The sequence below is a fragment of the Nannospalax galili genome, unplaced genomic scaffold (assembly GCF_000622305.1).
Source record: "Nannospalax galili isolate Female #2095 unplaced genomic scaffold, S.galili_v1.0 scaffold2124, whole genome shotgun sequence".
Taxonomy (NCBI): Eukaryota; Metazoa; Chordata; class Mammalia; order Rodentia; family Spalacidae; genus Nannospalax; species Nannospalax galili.
The window spans coordinates 222,095-242,644 of NW_008351698.1; the positions used below are offsets into that span (position 1 = coordinate 222,095).

The 20,550-nt window shown below is 49.1% G+C and overlaps 1 protein-coding gene across 2 annotated transcripts; it reads left to right on the plus strand.

The window, feature by feature from the left end:
- Positions 1 to 226: 226 nt before the first annotated feature.
- Positions 227 to 18,423, plus strand: Esyt1 (extended synaptotagmin 1). Of its 2 annotated transcripts, XM_008848701.3 has the most exons (31): positions 231 to 754; positions 3,592 to 3,633; positions 3,909 to 4,043; positions 4,146 to 4,219; positions 4,340 to 4,412; positions 4,562 to 4,651; positions 4,817 to 4,872; positions 6,842 to 6,965; positions 7,050 to 7,226; positions 7,335 to 7,417; positions 7,661 to 7,709; positions 7,856 to 7,942; positions 8,027 to 8,119; positions 8,332 to 8,403; positions 8,540 to 8,626; positions 10,610 to 10,759; positions 11,025 to 11,171; positions 11,285 to 11,461; positions 11,718 to 11,800; positions 11,895 to 11,943; positions 12,047 to 12,136; positions 12,267 to 12,362; positions 12,612 to 12,683; positions 12,776 to 12,862; positions 15,817 to 15,957; positions 16,124 to 16,278; positions 16,384 to 16,482; positions 16,572 to 16,703; positions 16,782 to 16,887; positions 17,075 to 17,124; positions 17,437 to 18,423. In XM_008848701.3, the coding sequence occupies exons 1-31, from the start codon at positions 371 to 373 to the stop codon at positions 17,474 to 17,476; spliced, it is 3,300 nt and encodes a 1,099-aa protein (XP_008846923.2). In that variant the 5' UTR covers positions 231 to 370; the 3' UTR covers positions 17,477 to 18,423. The 2 variants fall into 2 exon arrangements, with proteins under 2 accessions (XP_029409709.1, XP_008846923.2); XM_029553849.1 differs by lacking the exon at positions 16,384 to 16,482 and having other exon boundaries at positions 227 to 754.
- Positions 18,424 to 20,550: the final 2,127 nt, after the last annotated feature.

Sequence of the window (20,550 nt, forward strand, 5' to 3'; positions counted from 1 at the left end):
CGTTCCAATCCCGCGTGGGAGAAGCATTTGGTCCCACCTCCTTAAGTGGTCTGCCACACCTCTTCTCTTTATGACCAATCAGATACTGCCTTTTAGTTTCTTTCCTCTTTTTCCCGCCATCCCAGCCCGCCCATCTTGGCTCTCTGGTCCAATCAGGGAGGTCTTGCCAATCCCCGACCCTCGCTTCCCTGCAGAAGGAGACGGTCTACGCCGCTCGAACCAACCCGGAGGGTCAGAGGCGAGGCGTGGCTTAAGGTCCGGGGAGGGGGCGGGGGGTAATCACCGTATATCAAGGCAAGGGAGCTGGCCCACAAGCCGAGCTGCCACCAGCTGGTTCCCGGGTCGGGTGGGTCCTCCCCTAGGCGGCCCCATGGAGCGCTCTCCGGGGGGGGGCTCCAGCTCTCCGGAGCAGCCCCCAACTCCCGCCGACGCCGCTGGGCAGCCTCCTGCCGCCCCCCCGGAGCCGGACTTGGGTCCGGGGATCCCGCCCGCTGGCCCGGGTGCGGCTAGCGAGGCGCTGGCGGTATTGACTTCCTTCGGGCGGCGCTTGTTAGTGTTGGTGCCGGTGTACCTGGCGGGCGCCGCGGGTGTCAGCGTGGGCTTCGTGCTGTTCGGCCTCGCCCTCTACCTGGGCTGGCGCCGGGTCCGCGACCAGAAAGAACGCAGCCTGCGGGCGGCGAGGCAGCTCCTGGACGACGAGGAACGGATCACCGCCAAGACGCTGTATATGAGCCACCGGGAACTGCCTGCCTGGGTGAGTTAGCCGCTTCACGCAGTGCGGCCCCGGCTCGTCGCTCAGCACCCCTGAAGTCAGCTCCCCATCTTGGGACAGCGCCCCCAGACTTTCGTCCCGCGGGCTGTGCGCGCTGGCTGGGAAATGCCACTCGGAGCCGCGCGCTCTCCCCGCCCACCCTTACCGCTGAGCGGATCCTGCACCTAATCTGGACTTCTTCCTCCGCTCCCCCGCTACAGCAGTGCGTGCCGGGCGGCTCCCCGACCAGCCTCCCGCAGCCCAGCGTGGAGGACGTTCGCTCTGCTGACTTCCGCGGCTCGCGCCTCAGCTGCTCTGCCTCCGGGAATCGCGGTCCCGGCGCAAGCTCAGGGGTGCTCCCCCGCCTTTCCCAGCCCCTTCCCAACTTTCTACCTACTTAAGGGTTTCTGCCCTGTCCTAGGTACCGGCTGGGACCTAGAGGCATTGTTTAGCCGAGTCTTAGCACCTGGGAAAAGAACCACCGCGCTCGCCTCCAGCCTTCAGCCAGCTGGCTGCAGGGCTACTCAGCAGAGGCAGCTGCTGGGCCAAGGGAGGATGCTGGGAAAAGGCTGGTGCTTTGCTGTAGTTCCCGCTGCCCGCACTACTCGCGCCCCCGGGCGGCCCCACCCTTTTCCGGACTGTGGGCAGCGCTCGTCGGCTCGCTTGCCTCTGACCCAGGCCCTCATTCCTGCGCCCTGTCTCCTGGGCTGAAGCTGAGCCGGTTACTAGCCCCTCCCTGCCACCCTTCCTACCCTTCCCACGAGAGGTGGCAGTTAGGGAGAGAAGCCGCAGATACAGTCACACTTCCCAGGCCCAGGACTGGAGAGAAGAAAGAAGAAACGGTTCTAAGGGACTTGGACCCTAAGCAGTAACTGTTTCTCCTGCTCCCTGTAGTGGAAATGAATCCTTCTCCACTCAACACAGGGGACAGGTGTCCTTTCCCATAAAAGGAGTCGTACAGGAAGGGGGTAGGGAAGAGAAGGGGGGTAGAGGAAGAAAGAGAGAGAGGTTTGCATAGACACTAGCGCACAAGGCCTAAGGAACTCTTCCAGCCCCTCCCTAGGTTATCAAGGATTCGCTTTCTTCACCTTCTTGGAAGGGGAGACCTAGCCCAGTCCCAGGGAAGCAGGGAAGGCTGGACAAGGGAACTAGGACTGCTTTATCCCAGCATTCCTTAAAGCACTGATTTGACAAGACCTCCTCCTCCAGAAGGAATGTGCCCTTCTCCTCCACAGGACTTTTCCTCCTCTTCTTCCTTCTTCTCCCTCCTCTCTGCCACAGAAGCAGTCATTTTCACATCTCAGAGCTATCTGAAGCATCTTTATGTGGACTATACCTGCGAACTCTCCTTATTAAAGAGGCCTCAGCACCCCGAAATTCTAAAGAAAGACGCCCTGGAGGCTTATTCTTAAATCTATATTAAAACATTTTTCTTTTTTAAAACAAAGTTTATTTTATCACACATATATTTTTATATACGAGTGTTTTGCCTGCATATAAGAGCACCACATGTGTGCCTGGTGCCGTGGGTGTTAGCCACCATGTGGGTGCTGGAAACTGAACCTGAGTTCTCTGTAGCATCAGCCAGTGCTCTTAACCACTGAGCTCTGTCTCCAGTCCATCCTTTTTTAAACACACTCTTATGTAGCTCAGCGTGGCTTTGAGCTCCTGATACTCCTTGCCTCCATTTTCCAGGTGTTGAGAATATAAGCTTGTGCCCCCATGCCCAGCTAAAACCTTAAAGATTTTTTTGATTTGGGGCCGGAGAGATGGCTCAGTGGTTAAGAACACTGGCTGTTCTTCGCTGGGCATGGTGGCACATGCCTTTAATCCCAGCACTCGGGAGGCAGAGGCAGGTGGATCTCCCTGAGTTCAAGGCCAGCCTGGTCTACATAGTGAGTTCCAGGACAGCTGGGTCTACAGGGAGACCCTGTCTCAAAAAGATCAAAAAAAAAAAAACAAACAAACAAACAAAAAAACACTGGCTGTTCTTGTAGAAGACCCGGGTTCAAATCCCAGCACCCACATGGCAGCTAATGACTGTCCATAACTCCAGTTCCAGGAGATCCAACAGCCTCTTCTGTCTGACACAGGTGCACTTATCCACATGCAGGCAATACACACATACACATAAAATAAAAATAATAAAAAGAGACCCTGCCTCAATACATATGATGGAGAGTGATTGAAGAAGACACCTGATGGCCACCACATACATGCACGCACACACATGCAGCCACACATGGGAATACATGGATGACCACAACATGCACAAAGATTTTTTATTATGTATATGAGTGTGTTGCCTACATGTATGTGTACCATGTGCATGCAATGCCTGCAGAAACCAAGAAAGGGAATCAGATCCCCTGAAACTGGAGTTACAAAGGATTGTTAGCTGCCATGTGAGTGATGGGAACTGAACCTGGGTCCTCTGCAAGAGCAGCTGGTGCTTTTAACCGCTGAGCCAGCTCTCCAGTCCCTAAAACCTTTTCTTAATAAATTCCAACTTTAGCCTGGTGTGGTGATGCAGGCCTTTAATCCTAGTTCTCAGGAAGCAGAGGCAGGTGGATCTCTGTGAATTTGAGGCCAGCCTGGTCTACATAGCAAGTTCCAGGCCAGCTGGGGCTACAAGGAGACCGTCTCAATAAGACCAAAAATAAATTTCAACTTTGCTTTAAAAGGAAGAGAGGGAGGGGGAGGGAGGGAGGAAACCTCTATACATTCCCCCAGCCTATCAGTTGGACACGTTCCATCTCCTTTGTGAGCATCCTGCTGGCTACTTAGGAAGTATAGGTGGAAAGTATACTCATCACTGCCTCTGTCTTCCTCACCTCTAGGTCAGCTTCCCAGACGTGGAAAAGGCTGAATGGCTGAACAAGGTGAGGACTATTTTTTATTTTTCCTCGATAGGGTTCATTCCTCTTGCCAGTCCTTGTCATACCTCAGTTCTGAGCCTAGTCCCGAATGCTGTCCATAGGGAGAACTCCGAAGTAGCTCCCTCTGCCCCAGGTGGATATGTAGCCCAAGTTGGCCTCATTCATGATCCTCCCACCTTAGCTGCATTGCTCAGGAAACAGGTGTATACCATCCTGCCCAGCTAAAACGTGCCTTTGAAGGGAAGAGGGGCTCTCTGACCATTTCCCTTTCCTCTCAGATTGTGGCCCAGGTGTGGCCCTTCCTAGGTCAGTACATGGAAAAGCTTCTGACTGAAACTGTGGCCCCAGCTGTTCGGGGGTCTAATCCCCATCTGCAAACATTCACATTTACACGAGTGGAACTGGGTGAAAAGGTTTGTGTGCAAGGAAATGAATGGGGTTGGGGAGGCACCCCAAGGGGCTGAGGTGCTCCTCTTTTTCTCTCCTACACCCCTTGAGATCACCTCTCTCTTTAGCCCTTACGCATTGTAGGGGTCAAGGTTCACCCCAGTCAAAGAAAAGACCAAATCCTTCTGGACATGAATGTCAGGTAACTCACCACCTTCCTGCTCCCCTGTCAGTGGGTCCTGACCACTCCTGGCTACTTAGCTGCCCCTACTCTCCATTCAGCCTAGTATTAACCTTAAGTATCTTCCTCACTAACTCCCAGCTATGTAGGTGACTTGCAGATTGATGTGGAAGTAAAGAAATATTTCTGCAAAGCAGGAGTCAAGGGCATGCAGGTAGGACAGATGTCAGGGGCCTTTATTAGAGTCTTTGCTCTAAGCTTCATGGGATATGGGGAAGTAGGATGTTGGAGAAACCAAGGCTGGGGATGTGCAGGACACAGGTGCTTCTAGGAAACAGCTTTGGTTTTCTCATTTTGCCCTAGCTACATGGAGTGTTACGGGTGATTCTTGAGCCACTCACGGGGGACCTTCCTATTGTGGGGGCTGTGTCGATGTTCTTTATCAAACGCCCGGTAAGGAAAAAAATTGAGGGAACTGGGAGGTGAGGAAGGGTGAAGAGAGGTATCTATTGGCAGGGACAAGAAGACTGACAAGCGGCGGAGGGGCCTGGCAGCCATTGGACAGGCATGACCATGTTCCCTGGGATCTGTCCTGACTCCTCTGCTCTTTTCTTCCAGACACTTGACATCAACTGGACAGGGATGACCAACCTGCTGGATATTCCAGGACTTAGGTATTAAGGACTTTTCCAGCACCTACTAAGTATCCCAGTCCTGTGCTGAGTTTCAGGGATGCAAAGCAGTAAAAAATCACAGCCTGCTCCTTCAAGACCTCAGCTCTAGTTGGGGAGGGCAGACAAAAACTCCAGGAAAGTTTCAGGCTGGAATTTTTTTCTTCTGTGGGAGGAGTATACATTTTGGTAGAGATAAAAGAAGGTGGAAGACTGCTCAAGCAGGAGCAAAAAGAGAAAGGAAAGCCGACAGTGGAATGAAGAGAGTCAGGGGTCAGGGTCAAAAAGAGACGAATGTTAAAGAGAACATGTCCTGACTTCTGAGAGGGTTCAGTGGGTAAAGGCATTTGCTGTCTAGCCTGATGGGGCCCACTGCAGAAAGTGAGAACTAACTCCCAAAGGGTGTCTTCTGAGCTCCATATGCACATCATGGCATGCATGCCCCCCCCACAAATAAAATAAATAAATGTAATTTTTTTTTGTCTTTTTGGGGACAGGGTCTCCTTGTAGCCCCAGCTGTCCTGGAACTCACTATGTAGACCAGGCTGGCCTCGAACTCACAAAGATCCGCCTGCCTCTGCCTCCCAAGTGCTGGGACTAAAGGCGAGCACCACCACACTTGGCCAAATGTAGTTTTTAAAAAAGGGCTATGGGGCTGGAGAGATGGCTCAGCGGTTAAGAGCACTGACTGCTTTTGCAGAGGATGGGTTTGATTCCCAGTACCCACGTGGTGGTGGGTGGCTAACTGTCTATAACTCCAGTTTCAGGAGATCCAACACCCTCTTCTGACCTCTGCAGGCATTGCATGACATGGGTGCACTTACACACATGCAGGCAATACATCATACACATAAAATAAAAATAATAAAATATTTTTAAAAAGGGGGCTGGAAAGATTGCTCAGCGGTTAAGAACACTGGTGGTTCTTGCAGAAGACCCAGGTTTGAATCCCAGCACCCACATGGCAGCTAACAACGGTCAGTAACTCATTTCCAGGGGATCAATGGCCTCTTCTGTCCTCCACGGGCATTGCACGACACCGGTGCACTTACCTACATGCAGGCAATACACTCATACACATAAAATAATTGTTTAAAGGGGGGGCTAGAGAGATGGCTTAGGAGTTAAGAGCACTTGCTGCTCTTGTAGAGGACCCAGGTTTGGTTCCCAGTATACACATGGTAGCTCACAACCATCTGTAACTCCAGTTTGAGAAGATTCAGTGCCCTCACTGGCCTTTGTAGGCATAGCACACATGTAAACATACATACATGCAGGCAAAATACCGATACACATAGAAATAAATGAATCTTTTCTAAAGGACAGAGCTAGAAAGATGGCTCATTCAGCAGTCAGGGGCACTTGCAGCTCTTCTTCCAGAAGATCCAAGTTCAGTTCCCAGTACCCATATCAAGTGGCTCACAACTGCCTTTAACTCGTTCCAGGGCATCTGATGCCCTCTTCTGGACTCCTTGGGTACCTACATACATGTAGCACACACACACACATTCATTTCTAAAATATATATTCTTTTCATTTCTTTTATTTTTTTTGAGACAGGGTCTCCCTGTAGCCCCACTGGACTGGAACTTACTATGTAGACCAAGCTGGCTTCAAACTCACAGAGATCTGCCTGCCTCTGCCTCCTGAGTGCTGGGATTAAAGGCATGTGCCACCATGCCCTGCTAAAATATATTCATTTCTTAAAAGAGAAAGGGCCTCCTAAGCCAGGTGTGGTGGCACATGCCTTTAATCCCTACACCTGGGAGGTGGAGGCAAAAGGATCAGGAGTTTGAGATCCGCCTGGGCTGCATAGCAAATGCAAGATCAGCCTAGGATTCATGAGACCCTGTCTCAAGAAAAAAATATGAAAGGATTTAGAGATTGAAGTCTCTCTTTGCAACAAGAGGCAGTTGTGGTTGGGGAAAAACTGGACGTTGTGACCTTATTCTTTTTCTACTCCCCTATTCAGCTCTCTCTCTGATACCATGATCATGGATTCTATTGCTGCCTTCCTGGTGTTGCCCAACCGACTGTTAGTTCCCCTTGTGCCTGACCTTCAAGATGTGGCCCAGCTGCGTTCCCCTCTACCCAGGGTATGGCCTCTTCTGAGTAGACTGACCTTTGTTTCAGTAGCCCTGTGCTGGGTTAGCTTCTCACCAATTGATTCGTAACCCCAGGGCATCATTCGGATTCACCTTCTGGCAGCTCGAGGGCTGAGCTCCAAGGACAAATATGTGAAAGGCCTGATTGAGGGCAAATCAGACCCCTATGCCCTTGTGCGTGTGGGCACGCAGACATTCTGCAGTCGCGTCATTAATGAGGAACTCAACCCTCAATGGGGAGAGACTTATGAGGTAGGAAGCCAAGAAGAAGCAGGAATGTGTGAAATGGGGAGCCCTAAGTGGTGTGAAAGAAGTTGGCTGATTGCAGCCCATGAGACTGTAGCCCTCTGTGCTCTCCAGGTGATAGTACATGAGGTCCCAGGCCAGGAAGTCGAGGTGGAGGTGTTTGACAAAGATCCGGATAAAGATGACTTTCTGGGCAGGTGAGACTGCCCATTTTTGAATTCTAAAGTTCCAGTGCTAATGGGATTCTGGAGCTCGCTCGCTCTCTCTCTCTCTCTCACACACACACACACACACACACACTGTAGGATTCTAGTTATTTCTGGGTGGTAAGAGGAGGGCTATTGACTAACATGCTACTAGATGCACGTGCGTGCACGCACGCACACACACACACACACACACACACATATCGCTTCTTTCTCTGCCCTTTCTCCTCTCAGAATGAAGCTAGATGTAGGGAAGGTATTACAGGCTGGAGTACTGGATGATGTAAGTTGGGAAAAGAGGGAGGGAGGGAGGGAGGGAGGGAGGAATGATCTCACCCTCTGGGCAAGTGATAACTGCTACTACCTTGGTGAAGAAGTGGTTGGGTATGTGTCTGATGCCCACATCTCACATTCATCTTCTTCCTTCAGTGGTACCCTCTACAAGGTGGGCAAGGCCAGGTTCACTTGAGGCTGGAATGGCTATCACTTTTGCCAAATGCAGAAAAACTGGAGCAGGTAAGCTGCATAGGAAACAGAAAGCTGGCGGGGGAGGAGTCCTAAGGCTTAGGAGGACTAAGGCTTGCTATTCCCTCCTCTCAGGTTCTGCAGTGGAATCGAGGAATCTCCTCTCAACCAGACCCCCCATCAGCTGCCATCCTAGTTGTCTACTTGGATCGAGCCCAGGATCTTCCTGTGAGTTTGGCTTCTAGAGTGGGTGAACAGAAAGCTTTGGAGGGAGGGAATAAATGCCTCCTACCTGCAAGGAGGTGATGCAAGGGTTCCAGGAAGGAGATCAGGTCCACCTTGAGGAAGAGATTCTAGTGTGATCTTACCTTCCTTCACCAAAGCCCAAACACCCTACACCCAAATGGTGATGTTGGAATTTTATACCCTCCAACACACAGCTGAAGAAGGGGAACAAGGAACCCAACCCTGTGGTGCAGCTGTCAGTTCAAGATGTGACCCAGGAGAGCAAGGTAAGGGTCAGCACATCACTTGGCAGGGCTAAGGTGAGCACAGGCTCCTCTTTAGGATGTCTGAAAGTGTAAGGGTTTTCTGCAGAAACGGGAATGGTGCTGGGTCTACCTCCTTATCCCACCATCCCCTCTTCAGGCCACCTACAGCACCAACTGCCCAGTGTGGGAAGAGGCTTTCCGGTTTTTCCTGCAAGACCCTCGAAGCCAGGAGCTTGATGTGCAGGTGACAGAATCACATATTCTCCTATCTTCCCAAGTCTGCCTTTGATTTGCTTTACTTCTCATGTGTGTGTGTGTTTGCGTGTGTGTGTCTAGGTATTAATTCAGGGCCTTGTGCATTCTAGCCATAGAATCAGGTTGTTTGTTTGTTTGTTTGTTTGTTTTGAGACAGGGTATGTTGCCCTGCCTGGCCTGGAACTGACAGAGATCTGTCTGCCTCTGCCTCCTGAGTGCTAGGCTTAAAGGTGCATGCCACCACACCTGTCCCAGAATCAGTTTTTATAGTTGATAATTGCATATGTGAAATGAGTAATTTTTATGGAATGCTGATGATGCCTCAATAAAATTAACACCCAACATTTTAAAAGTCATAGAAAAAGCATGTAACACAGCTTTACCTTGCTTACTGGTCAGTTTCATAGACAAAGTACATATATCAAGCCATCCAAAAGCAATGACATATTAACTAGTGGAAGTAAAATACTGATGGTATAGCATTAAGGGTGGCCAGAGGAAGACATGGAGGCTGGAGCAATTAAGGTTTAGAGATTTTAGGGCTGGAGAAATGGCTCAGCTCTTAAGAACTTATAGTGTGCCTACAGAGGACTCAAGTTCAGTTCCTAGCACCCATGCTAGTGGCTTGCAACTGCCTATAACTCCAGCTCCAGGGGCATCTGACACCTCTGGTCTCTATTGGCACCTATCCTCATTCTGGGTATTAATTCAGGGCCTTGTGCATTCTAGCCATAGAATCAGGTTGTTTGTTTGTTTGTTTGTTTTGAGACAGGGTATGTTGCCCTGCCTGGCCTGGAACTGACAGAGATCTGTCTGCCTCTGCCTCCTGAGTGCTAGGCTTAAAGGTGCATGCCACCACACCTGTCCCAGAATCAGTTTTTATAGTTGATAATTGCATATGTGAAATGAGTAATTTTTATGGAATGCTGATGATGCCTCAATAAAATTAACACCCAACATTTTAAAGGTCATAGAAAAAGCATGTAACACAGCTTTACCTTGCTTACTGGTCAGTTTCATAGACAAAGTACATATATCAAGCCATCCAAAAGCAATGACATATTAACTAGTGGAAGTAAAATACTGATGGTATAGCATTAAGGGTGGCCAGAGGAAGACATGGAGGCTGGAGCAATTAAGGTTTAGAGATTTTAGGGCTGGAGAAATGGCTCAGCTCTTAAGAACTTATAGTGTGCCTACAGAGGACTCAAGTTCAGTTCCTAGCACCCATGCTAGTGGCTTGCAACTGCCTATAACTCCAGCTCCAGGGGCATCTGACACCTCTGGTCTCTATTGGCACCTATCCTCATTTTCACATACCCATACATAGACACATATGCATACACATAATTAAAAATAATAACTCTTAGCTGGGTGTGGTAGCATATGCCTTTAATCCCAGTACTCAGGAGGCAGAAGCAGGTGGATCTCTGTGCGTTCAACGCCAACTGGGTCTACAGGAAGGTCCTGTCTCAAAAAGACCAAAAAAAAAAAAAAAAGATTTAGAAATTTTGAGGCCAGTGAGATGACTCAGTGGGTAAAGGTGCTTGCTGCACAGGCCTGTAAACCTGAGTTCAATCCCCAGAACCCACATAGAGGTGGAAGGAAAGAACCAACTCCACAAAATTGTCCTCTGATCTTCACACACACATACCATGGGACCCCACCCCCAATATCATGCACTCACATATACAATAATAATAAACAAAACTTTAAAAAGACTTAGAGTTGATTGAGCCTAAAGGATAGCTATGTAAGACTGAAGCAGGAAGAGAGTGAAAACTTTGTAAGTAGTGGGAACAGAATGAGCAAAGGTGAAAAGGGGGGGACCTTGGAGTTGATAGAGGACTGTACAAGATGGTCCTGAGTGGAATGAAAGGTTTGAGATAAGAGGGTAGGGAGGGAGCTGGAGCCATGATGCCATATGCCTCCCTTTTCCCTGATGCTTTCCCTGCACCCCTTCTGTGCATAGGTGAAGGATGACTCCAGGGCCCTGACTCTGGGGGCGCTGACCCTGCCTCTGGCTCGTCTGCTGACTGCCCCAGAACTCACCCTGGACCAGTGGTTCCAGCTCAGCAGCTCAGGCCCAAACTCTAGGCTCTACATGAAACTGGTCATGCGGGTATGCAATGGCAGAAGCACAGAGGGTGGGGGAAATGCCTGTGGATTCCTTCGTATTCAGAGTATGGCAGGGAGCCCACTAAGATTCAAGGAGCTAGGATATGTAGAAACATCTAGCAGGCACATCAAAAAATCTTTGTGATCTGACCGGGGGAAGGAATGAAATGAGCCTAGTCAAGGCAGGGGAGCTGCCTTGTGCCCCACCAACTCACCTGCTGATGGCCAGCTGCACTTCCTTGATGCTGTAATCACACTATTCTTCCCAGATCTTGTACTTGGACTCCTCAGAAATCTGCTTCCCCACTGTGCCAAGTGCTTGGGATCTGGACAATGAGAGCTCTCAGATAGGCAGCAGTGTAGATGCCCCCCCTCGACCCTGTCACACCACTCCTGACAGCCACTTTGGGACTGAGGTAAACTGATATCTAGAAAAGCCCAACCCTGTGTACGAAGCCTGTTTCAGGGCTGTTTCTGAGAGTCTAACTCCCTCTTTTGCCCTTTGGTGCCCCATCTGCCCCTGTTGCAGAATGTTCTTCGGATCCATGTGTTAGAGGCTCAGGACCTAATTGCCAAAGACCGTTTCTTGGGGGGATTGGTGAAGGGCAAATCAGACCCCTATGTCAAACTGAAGGTGGCAGGACGAAGCTTCCGGAGCCATGTTGTTCGGGAAGATCTCAACCCCCGCTGGAATGAAGTTTTTGAGGTCAGGACTAAGTGGTTAGACTCCTGTGAGTCTGCCCTGTCTTTCTCCCTATCTCCAATAGAGGCCTCAGTGGTCAGTTGATGGGGGGGGTCATTGGAGACAAAAAGGAGGAAATTCCCTTTTGTCTGCACTGTTCTCCCATCTTTCTCCCTAGCTCCAATAGAGGCCTCGGGTCCTCTGTGGTCAGTTGATGGGGGGCGGTCATTGGAGACAAAAAGGAGGAAATTCCCTTTTGTCTGCACTGTTCTCCCACTAGGTGGTTGTCACATCAGTTCCAGGCCAAGAGCTAGAGGTTGACATCTTTGACAAGGACTTGGACAAAGATGACTTTCTGGGCAGGTAAGAGGGTAGGAGGGAGACCAGGTTGGGAGATGGGCCCTGTGGGCTGTGGTGTCCACCACTGGCTTCTCCTCTTTATCTTTCTCCTCCACAGGTGTAAAGTTGGTCTCTCCATGGTCCTCAACAGTGGCTTCTTTGATGAGGTGAGGGTGGGATGAGAATCAGTCCCTCCTGATCTTGACCTGAGCCTCATTTTCATCACTCCCATCCCCTCATTCTCAAGGCTTACCCTGCCTATGTCCACAGTGGCTGACCCTGGAGGATGTCCCATCTGGCCGCCTGCACTTGCGCCTGGAGCGTCTGACCCCCAGGCCCACTGCTGCTGAGTTAGAGGAGGTGAGGAAGGCAACTGGAGGAAGGAAGGGAGCAGGATGGGCCAGGGCTAACCCTCTGTCAGCTTCCAAAGCTAGTGCCAGGTCTCAGGACATCAGTTCTCATCCACAGCCCGCTGTGTGTTCCTACACAGGTGCTGCAGGTAAACAGTCTGATCCAGACTCAGAAGAGCTCAGAGCTGGCTGCAGCCCTGTTGTCTGTGTACCTGGAACGGGCAGAGGGCCTACCGGTGAGAGCAGCTTCCCATACCTGTAGCTCCCCAGCCTTACTCCCAGCTCACTGGCTTGCTCGGGGATGGATGTACCTTGTAGATTTGAAAGAGTGAATGGCCACACTCTGAGGATGGTGCTGGGGTGGGAAGACTGTCCATGGCTATCAAGCCAAAATGGGAAACATGATGTGGCTTTAATTTGTATAAGGGAGAGAGAGACCTTTCTAACTAGGTCCAGATTTATGACTAATGATGTTCTCTTTCCAGCTTCGAAAAGGCACCAAGCCTCCTAGCCCTTATGCCACTCTCACTGTGGGAGAGACTTCCCACAAAACCAAGGTATTAAGAAGTGCTTCACTGCGAAGAATAATGGGAGGGAAAGAGTAGAGGATTGAGTCTCAACACTGACCATAAACCCTTATTTCCAACAGACTGTTTCCCAAACTGCAGCCCCTGTCTGGGATGAGAGTGCCTCCTTTCTCATCAGGAAGCCTCATGCTGAGAGCCTGGAGCTGCAGGTACTGTAAATTCACCCCACAGGTGGGTACTCTAGTGCTCTGCAGATTCCAACTACAGACCAAGCACAGAACCAGACACAGGACACTGAGGAAGGAAAACATGATGCATACTTGTAATCTCAGCAGTTAGGAGTCCAAGGCAGGATGATTATGTTGAATTCGTTCAAGGCCATCCTGAGCTACATGGTGAGACCCTGTCTCAAAAAAGACAAAAAAAAAAGAGAGAAAGAAAACTTGAGTTTGTTATGGGAGAATAGAGAATACTCAGAGAATGGTAACTGAGGTATAAAGGCACCATGGAGACGAAAGGAGGAGGCCTACAAGACTGGGGACAAGGTAGAGGCAGGCAGAAAAGCATCCTTAGGAGACACCTGAATTTAAGAGCAGATAGGTTCTGATCAAGAAAAAAAGGGCCAGTTAGCCCTTGAGCATCCAGGATTTTCCTATCTCTTATCTCCCCAAAGGGGTGCTTCAATTACAGATGCTTATGCTGTGTGTCTGCCTTTTATGTCAGTTCCGGGAATTAGAGTTCAGATCCTCAAGCTTTTACCCACGGAGCCATCTCCATAGCCCTACTGTTAACTTTTGTTAGGGTCTGGGGGCTGGAGAGATGGTTCAGTGGTTAAGAGCACTGACCGCTCTTGCAGAGGACCTGGATTCGATTCCCAGCACCCACATGGCAGCTATGAACCATACTTAACTCCAGTTCTAGGGGAATTCGAAGCCCTCTTCTGACCTTTGCGGCATTGCATGACACGGGTGCACTCACATACATGCTGGCAACACACTTGTACACATAAAATAATAAATATTAAAAAAAAATAAAAGTTAGGGTCTCAAGCCCCGTATGGTGGCGCACACTTTTAGTCCCAGTACTCAAGAATCAGAGGCAGGCTGATCTCTGTGAGTTCAAGGCCAGCCTGGTCTACATAGTGAGTTCCAGGACAGCTAGGGCTACAGAGAGACCCTGTATCAAAACAACAACAACAACAAAAAGTTAGGGTCTCATTTTGCAATCATGGATGACCCGAAACTCACAGAGATCTACCTGCCTCTGCCTCTGCCTCCCAAATGCATGTGCCAACACACCCAGTATCTCACACGGTAGCCTAGACTCATCTCTACTCCTGCCAGTCTTCCTGTCTCAACCTCCTGGGTGCTGGAATTATAGGCATGCACCACCAACCAGCTGTTTTATTTATTTTTTTTGTTCTTTTTGAAACAGGGTCTCCCTGTAGCCCAAGCTGGCTTGGAACTCACTATGTAGACCAGGCTGGCCTTGAACTCACAGAGATCCACCTGACTCTGCCTCCCAAGTGCTGGGACTACAGGTGTGCGCCACCATGCCTGGCTTGTTGTTTTATTTTTAAATTTCTTGATTTTTATTTTGTACATGTGTTTTGCCTACATGTATGTAAGTGGATCATGTTCATTCCCATGGAAGCCAGGACATCAGATCCCCTGGAAGTGGAGTTTTGGACAGTGGTTAGCTGCCATGTGGGTGCTGGGATTCGAACCCGGGTCTTCTGCAAGAACAGTCAGTGTTCTTTACTACTGAGCCATCTCTCCAGCCCCAAAATTCATTTCACTTACTTTTTTTTTTGTGGTCTTTTTGAAACAGGGTCTCCTTGTATCCTTGTAGCCCCAGAAGGCTTGGAACTCGCTATTGAGACCAGGGTGGCCTACTTCATTTTTCTTAACAGGGAGTCAATAGATACATTCTACAGTTAATAAATAAGAGAGCTGGCAAGATGCCTCACTGGATCAGAGAACATGTTGTGCAAGCCTGGATGCCTGAGTTCATCCCTGGAATTCACGGTGGAAGGACAGAACTGACTTACTCTTTTTTAATATTTATTTTTATTTTTTATGTGTATGAGTGTTTTGCCTGCCTATATGTAAATGTATCACATGTGTGCAGTGCTTGAGGAAGGCCAGAAGAGGGAGTAGGATCCCCTGGAACTGGAGTTACTGAAAAAAAAGTCAGGAAATAATGAAATAGAGATAGAGGCGTTTTAGTTAGAATTATAGCTGATCAAAGAAAATGCTTTATGATGGTGATGATTATTGGTGCTGGGAACTGAACCCATAGTCTCATACATGCTAAGACACACTCTATTTCTAGGCTGTACCCTAGCCCAGCATGTGGAATCTGGAAATGAGAGTGTGATAAACACAAAACATTACTTGCTGTTCTTTGGTGAGGGGGTTGTTTGTTTGTTTTGTCTTTTTGAGAGAGGGTCTCCTTTTAGCCCAGCTGGCCTGGAACTTGCTATGTAGACCAGGCTGGCCTATAACTCACAAAGATCCTCCTACCTTTGCCTCTGGAGTGCTGGAATTAAAGGCATGGGCCACCACACTTACTTGCTGTTCTTTATGAGATAGGATCTCCTGGAGCCCAGGCTGGCCTCAAACTCACTGTGTAGCTAACGATGACCTTGACCATCTGATCTTCCTGCTTCTGCCTCATGAGTTGGAATTTCTGGCCTGTGCCACCACATCCAGTTTTATGAAGTGTTAAGGCTTGAACCCAGAGCTTTGTGCATGCTAGGTAAACACTCTACCAACTGAACTACTTCTCCAGTCCCACATCATTTACTTGTTAAATTTTTACCATTTTTTCTCCACTCTGCAGGTAATGGTGAGTTTGTGAAAGCTTAGAAGGCAGAGTCTGCTTTGTTAGAAAATGAAGGAAAAGCTGGGCATTGTGATGTACACCTGTAATCCCAGCACTCAGGAGGCTGAGGCTCGAGGATCACAAGTATCTGAAGCCAGCCTGGATGAGACCTTGTCTCAAACAACAGACAAAAAAAGTGGGGGAGTAGGGGATTAGTAGTTGTTGACATGTATTTTCTGTGCCCCAAAAGGGGACTCTTACCAAAACCATCCAAAAGTCTAAGTGTTGAGACCCTGAATACTAGCATTTAATGACTATCAATGCATTTGCCCCACAGGTTCGGGGTGAAGGGTCTGGTACCCTGGGCTCCTTATCCCTGCCCCTCTCGGAGCTTCTGGAGTCTGACCGGCTCTGCTTGGACCACTGGTTTGCGCTCACTAACGGCCAGGGGCAGGTGCTCCTGAGAGCACAACTAGGAGTGAGTACCTGGAGATGACCGGCTGGCAAGAGGGAGTAGGAGGGCCTTCCCAGTTGGAGGACACCCAGAGGGTGGAACAGAGGGTCCTGTCCTTATAGTGAGGCAGATATAGGGAGTAGCTCAAGGGTACGGAGCAAACTGCCCAGCTCAGTTTTCCTCCTCCCAGATCCTGGTGTCTCAGCACTCAGGAGTGGAAGCCCATAGCCACAGTTACAGCCGCAGCTCCTCCTCTCTGAGTGAAGAACCAGAGCTCTTGGGGGGACCCTCTCATAGTACCTCCTCAGGCCCAGAGGTTCGGCATCGCCTAACACTTGGTGACAGGTAAAGGACTGGGACTGCAGATGGGATGCAGGCCAGAATATGAAGTTTGAGTTCTGGGTTCCCTAGGCACTGTCTTCTGCCAGACCTATCTCCAACTTTCCACAGTCCCTTTGAGGTTCCCATTGGACCTCTTGGCCAGGTGAAGCTGACAGTGTGGTACCACAGTGATGAGCAAAAGCTGGTCAGCATTGTTCACAGCTGCCGGTGAGACACCCCCCGCTCCCCACATGTCCTCTAGACTGTCCTCCATCCCTTCCCTTGGGTGCCTTAATGCCTACATCCTCCTGTTTCAGGGCCCTTCGACAAAATGGCCGTGATCTCCCAGACCCCTATGTGTCACTGTTGCTATTGCCAGACAAGAACCGAGGTACCAAGAGGAAGACCTCACAGAAGAAGAGGACTCTCAATCCTGAGTTCAATGAGCGGTCAGTGAGTGGGCATTGGTGTGGAGAGGTAGAAGGCTTGGGCTGGATCCCTGGCCCTAACATACAGTTCTTCCCTAGGTTTGAGTGGGAGCTGCCCCTGGATGGGTCTCTCAGACGAAAGCTAGATGTCTCTGTGAAGTCAAATTCCTCCTTCATGTCAAGAGAGCGTGAACTTCTGGGGAAGGTGAGAATGCAGGGAAGAGGACCTGCTGGGACCAAGGCTGTCCTGTTGAGGAAACACCCCAGGGTGACAGTTGGGAGGTGACCCTGTCACCTCTGCAGTGGTTTGAGACCAGGGGTATGTGACAATGGGACATGTTCTTTGGAAAATATCAAAATAACCTCCTGCCCCCTACCATCCTCCAACCCAGGTGCAGCTGGATCTAGCTGAGATAGACCTTTCCCAGGGTGCAGCCCAGTGGTAAGTGTCTACATGGGAGTGGGCGGGGCTAGATACATACACTGAAGAAAACCCAATAACAGAAGGTGGGGGAGGATGTAATCAGAGCTGAGAACCACTGATTCCATTAAGTAGAGAAGCTTTTAGAATGTCTCCTGTTTATAAGCTGACACAAGAAAGTATGGAGGCTCAGGCCTGTAATCTCTGCTCTCGGGAGGCGGGAGGATGGCTGTGAGTTTGAGACCAGCCTGGGCTACATAGCAAGCTCCAGTCCAGCCTGGAATACAGAATGAGACCCTGTCTTTATGCTGAGCTCTGACCTTGTTTCCCTAGGTATGACCTGATGGATGACAAAGACAAGGGCAGCTCCTAGGAACTGGTGATAACCAGCCTGACTTTGCTGTCTTCTTGCCTCTTGCTGCATCACCACCACAGTGTGATGAGCCTACAGCTCGGGCTTCCTGGCTGAGCCTGTGCCCTTCAGCCCTTTTGCCTTCTGGACCCGTATTAGGGCCTTTGCCTGACCAAAGAGGACCATATGTTACCCTTTACTGCACGGCCTTTATCTTTCAGGCTCCTAGGGCAGGGACCTGAGCTGGCTATTTCCTGCTCTGCCTGCACATTGTTCTCCCTCCCAACTCCTCAGGGCCTTCTGTACCTGTGCCTGGCCACTGGCAGCACTAGCAGTGGCATTAGCTCATGCCAAATACAGCTTTTGGAAAGCTCTTCTTTTTTTTATATACATAATAAAAATATAGAAAACCAGAATGATTCACGAATTTGCATGTCATCCTTGCACAGGGCAATGCTAATCTTGTATTTAGTCTATGTGCTGCTGAAACCAGTAAAAGATCTTTCTTTAACTGCATGGCCATCATCTTCCCTGCTGTGAGCAGTCAGGAAGGATAGACATGGGGGGTGGGATGGTAGACAGGCTAGCCTCTCAAGCTCTGAGCCTCTTGAACTGCATATATCCAAAATGTACAGCAGCCCCAGCCCCATGCCCAGTTTCACCCTCACCTTACTCAAACCTGTTCTGAAAATATACCTGCTATGATGGCTGTGATCAGGCTCCTGGTTGGTTTTGTGAATTGAAGCACTTGGATCCTATCCAAACCTTTAAGTAGTTACAGGTTGGTTTTGGAACCCTAAGCTGGTAATATACAGATGACAAGAAAGGGCTCGGGACAGCAGGGCCAATTTCTTTGTCCAAGTGCCTAGGTTACAAACTCACTGTCTAGAACTGAATCTGATACTCTGGGTTTTGCACCAACTCTGTCTATCCACTGTATCTTGCATTAAATGTTAGATTCAAACCAACTATGGCTCTTTTCCTTGAAAGTTGGGATTCCAACCTATCCATCAGATGTTTATCCAACTGTCAAAAGTCTTCATTCAGTTTGCAGATCATGTCAGTTTATTTCATGGTTAAAACCTACTGAGATTAGCCGGGCATGGTGGCACACACCTTTAATCCCAGCACTTGGGAGGCAGAGGCAGGTGGATCTCTGTGAGTTCAAGGCCAGCCTGGCCTACATAGTGAGTTCCAGGACAGCTGGGGCTACAGGGAGACCCTGTCTCAAAAAGACCAAAAAAACAAACAAAAAAAACCCTACTGAGACTGCAGGTACTGACAGTCAAGGGTTTTGTGTGAAGTAGCTGAGTATTAGGTGAGACTCATTTGCCTGCTCGATGATGAAAAAATATTTTTTTTGGTGGTTTTTTTTTTTTTTTTGAGACAGGGTCTCCCTGTAGGCCCAGCTGTCCTGGAACTCACTATGTAGACCAGGCTGGCCTTGAACTCACAGAGATCCACCTGCCTCTACCTCCCACTGCTGGGATTAAAGGTGTGCGCCACCACGCCTGGTTTCAAATGATGAAATCTTAATTATCCAACTTGTCTGCTGACCACTGCCAATTCTTGGGCAGTCTGAGGAAAAGCTCCCCAAACCTGGTAAACCTGGAGAATTGCAGCACAGGCCACAGTGTCCAGTACTATCAGGGATGACTGCCACACCCAAAAGGCCCACCCAAGAGTTGAGAAACATTGCATATCTATTTGACACACTTACGTTTCAGGGGCCTTTCTGGAATGCAAACTCAAGATGCTCAAACTTCCATCTGTTCTAATTGTCAAGCAAAAGGCGAGTGAGATGGACAAGAAGTTACTGCAGAAAACAGGGTCACTCAAGCAACTTGGACTTCCACACTGCACAGAGACTTTCTCATCTTCACTAGAGGAATGAAAACATCAGGGTACCCCATTGTAGGAGGAGAGGAAAAAATAGTAAAAAACTAAGTTCAGTGCCACAATTTCTTAAAATTCTCTGTTATTGCCAGGTGTGGTGGTGCACGCCTTTAATCCCAGCACTTGGGAGGTGGAGGTATGCAGATCTTTGTGAGTTCGAGGCCAGCCTGGTCTACATAGTGTGTTCCAGGACAGCTAGAGCTACAGGGAGACCCTGTCTCAAAAAGACAAAAAAGAAAAAATCTGTTATTTACCTATCTGATTTATTAATTAATTTGGGGTCTCATGCATCCCAGGCTGGCCTCAAACTTGCTATATAGTCAAACATCAGCTCTTCCTGTTTCTACCATCCAAGTGCTGGGAAGACAGGCGTGTACTACCACAAACAACTTGTTTTTGAGACAAGGCTTCACTCTAGCCCAGGCTGGCCTCAAATTCATTGCAACCCTTCTGCCTCAGCCTCTCCTCCTGAGTGCTGGGATTACAGCATGAGCCACAAAAACTGAATTTACTTTTAGACCCCGCACTGTCTACAAACTTGGCTGGTAAATTTTTGGGGCCCCCTGTGTACTCACTACCACATCTATCAGGAGGTCCAGACTACTCAATCCAGAACTGTCCTTTTTATAATTTTTTTCTTAAAAAAATTTTTTTTTTGGTCTTTTTTAGACAGGGTCTCCCTGTAGCCCCAGCTGGCCTGGATTCGCTATGGAGACCAGGGTGGCCTCGAACTCACAGAGATCCACCTGCCTCTGCCTCCCAAGTGCTGGGATTAAAGGCATGAGCCACCACGCCCCGTTTGCCCCTATAATTTTTTGAGACAAGAGCTTACTACGTAGTTAGTCCAGGCAGGCTAGCCTCAAACTATGGCAATGGTCCTGCCTCATTTTCCTGAGCGCTGGGATTACAGGTGTGCACCACCATATTAAGCTTCACTTCAGAATCCTGGATGCAGAAGAACTCTAGAGCCACAGGTAGAGGAATTGAAAATTTTTAAGTCTCTTGTATAATTATTAGATATTGGGCATGTGGCCCAAGGCCTGCTGTTCTAGCTGGCTTGAAAAATACAACCACGTGTTTTGTTATATGTGATTTCAAAAGACACTCTTGACCTACTTTATCACTTTAAGTAATTACATTTCCAGAAACTGGAATTATATTTCCCCATTCTGGAAAGATCCCTACCCTTTCCTAAGATT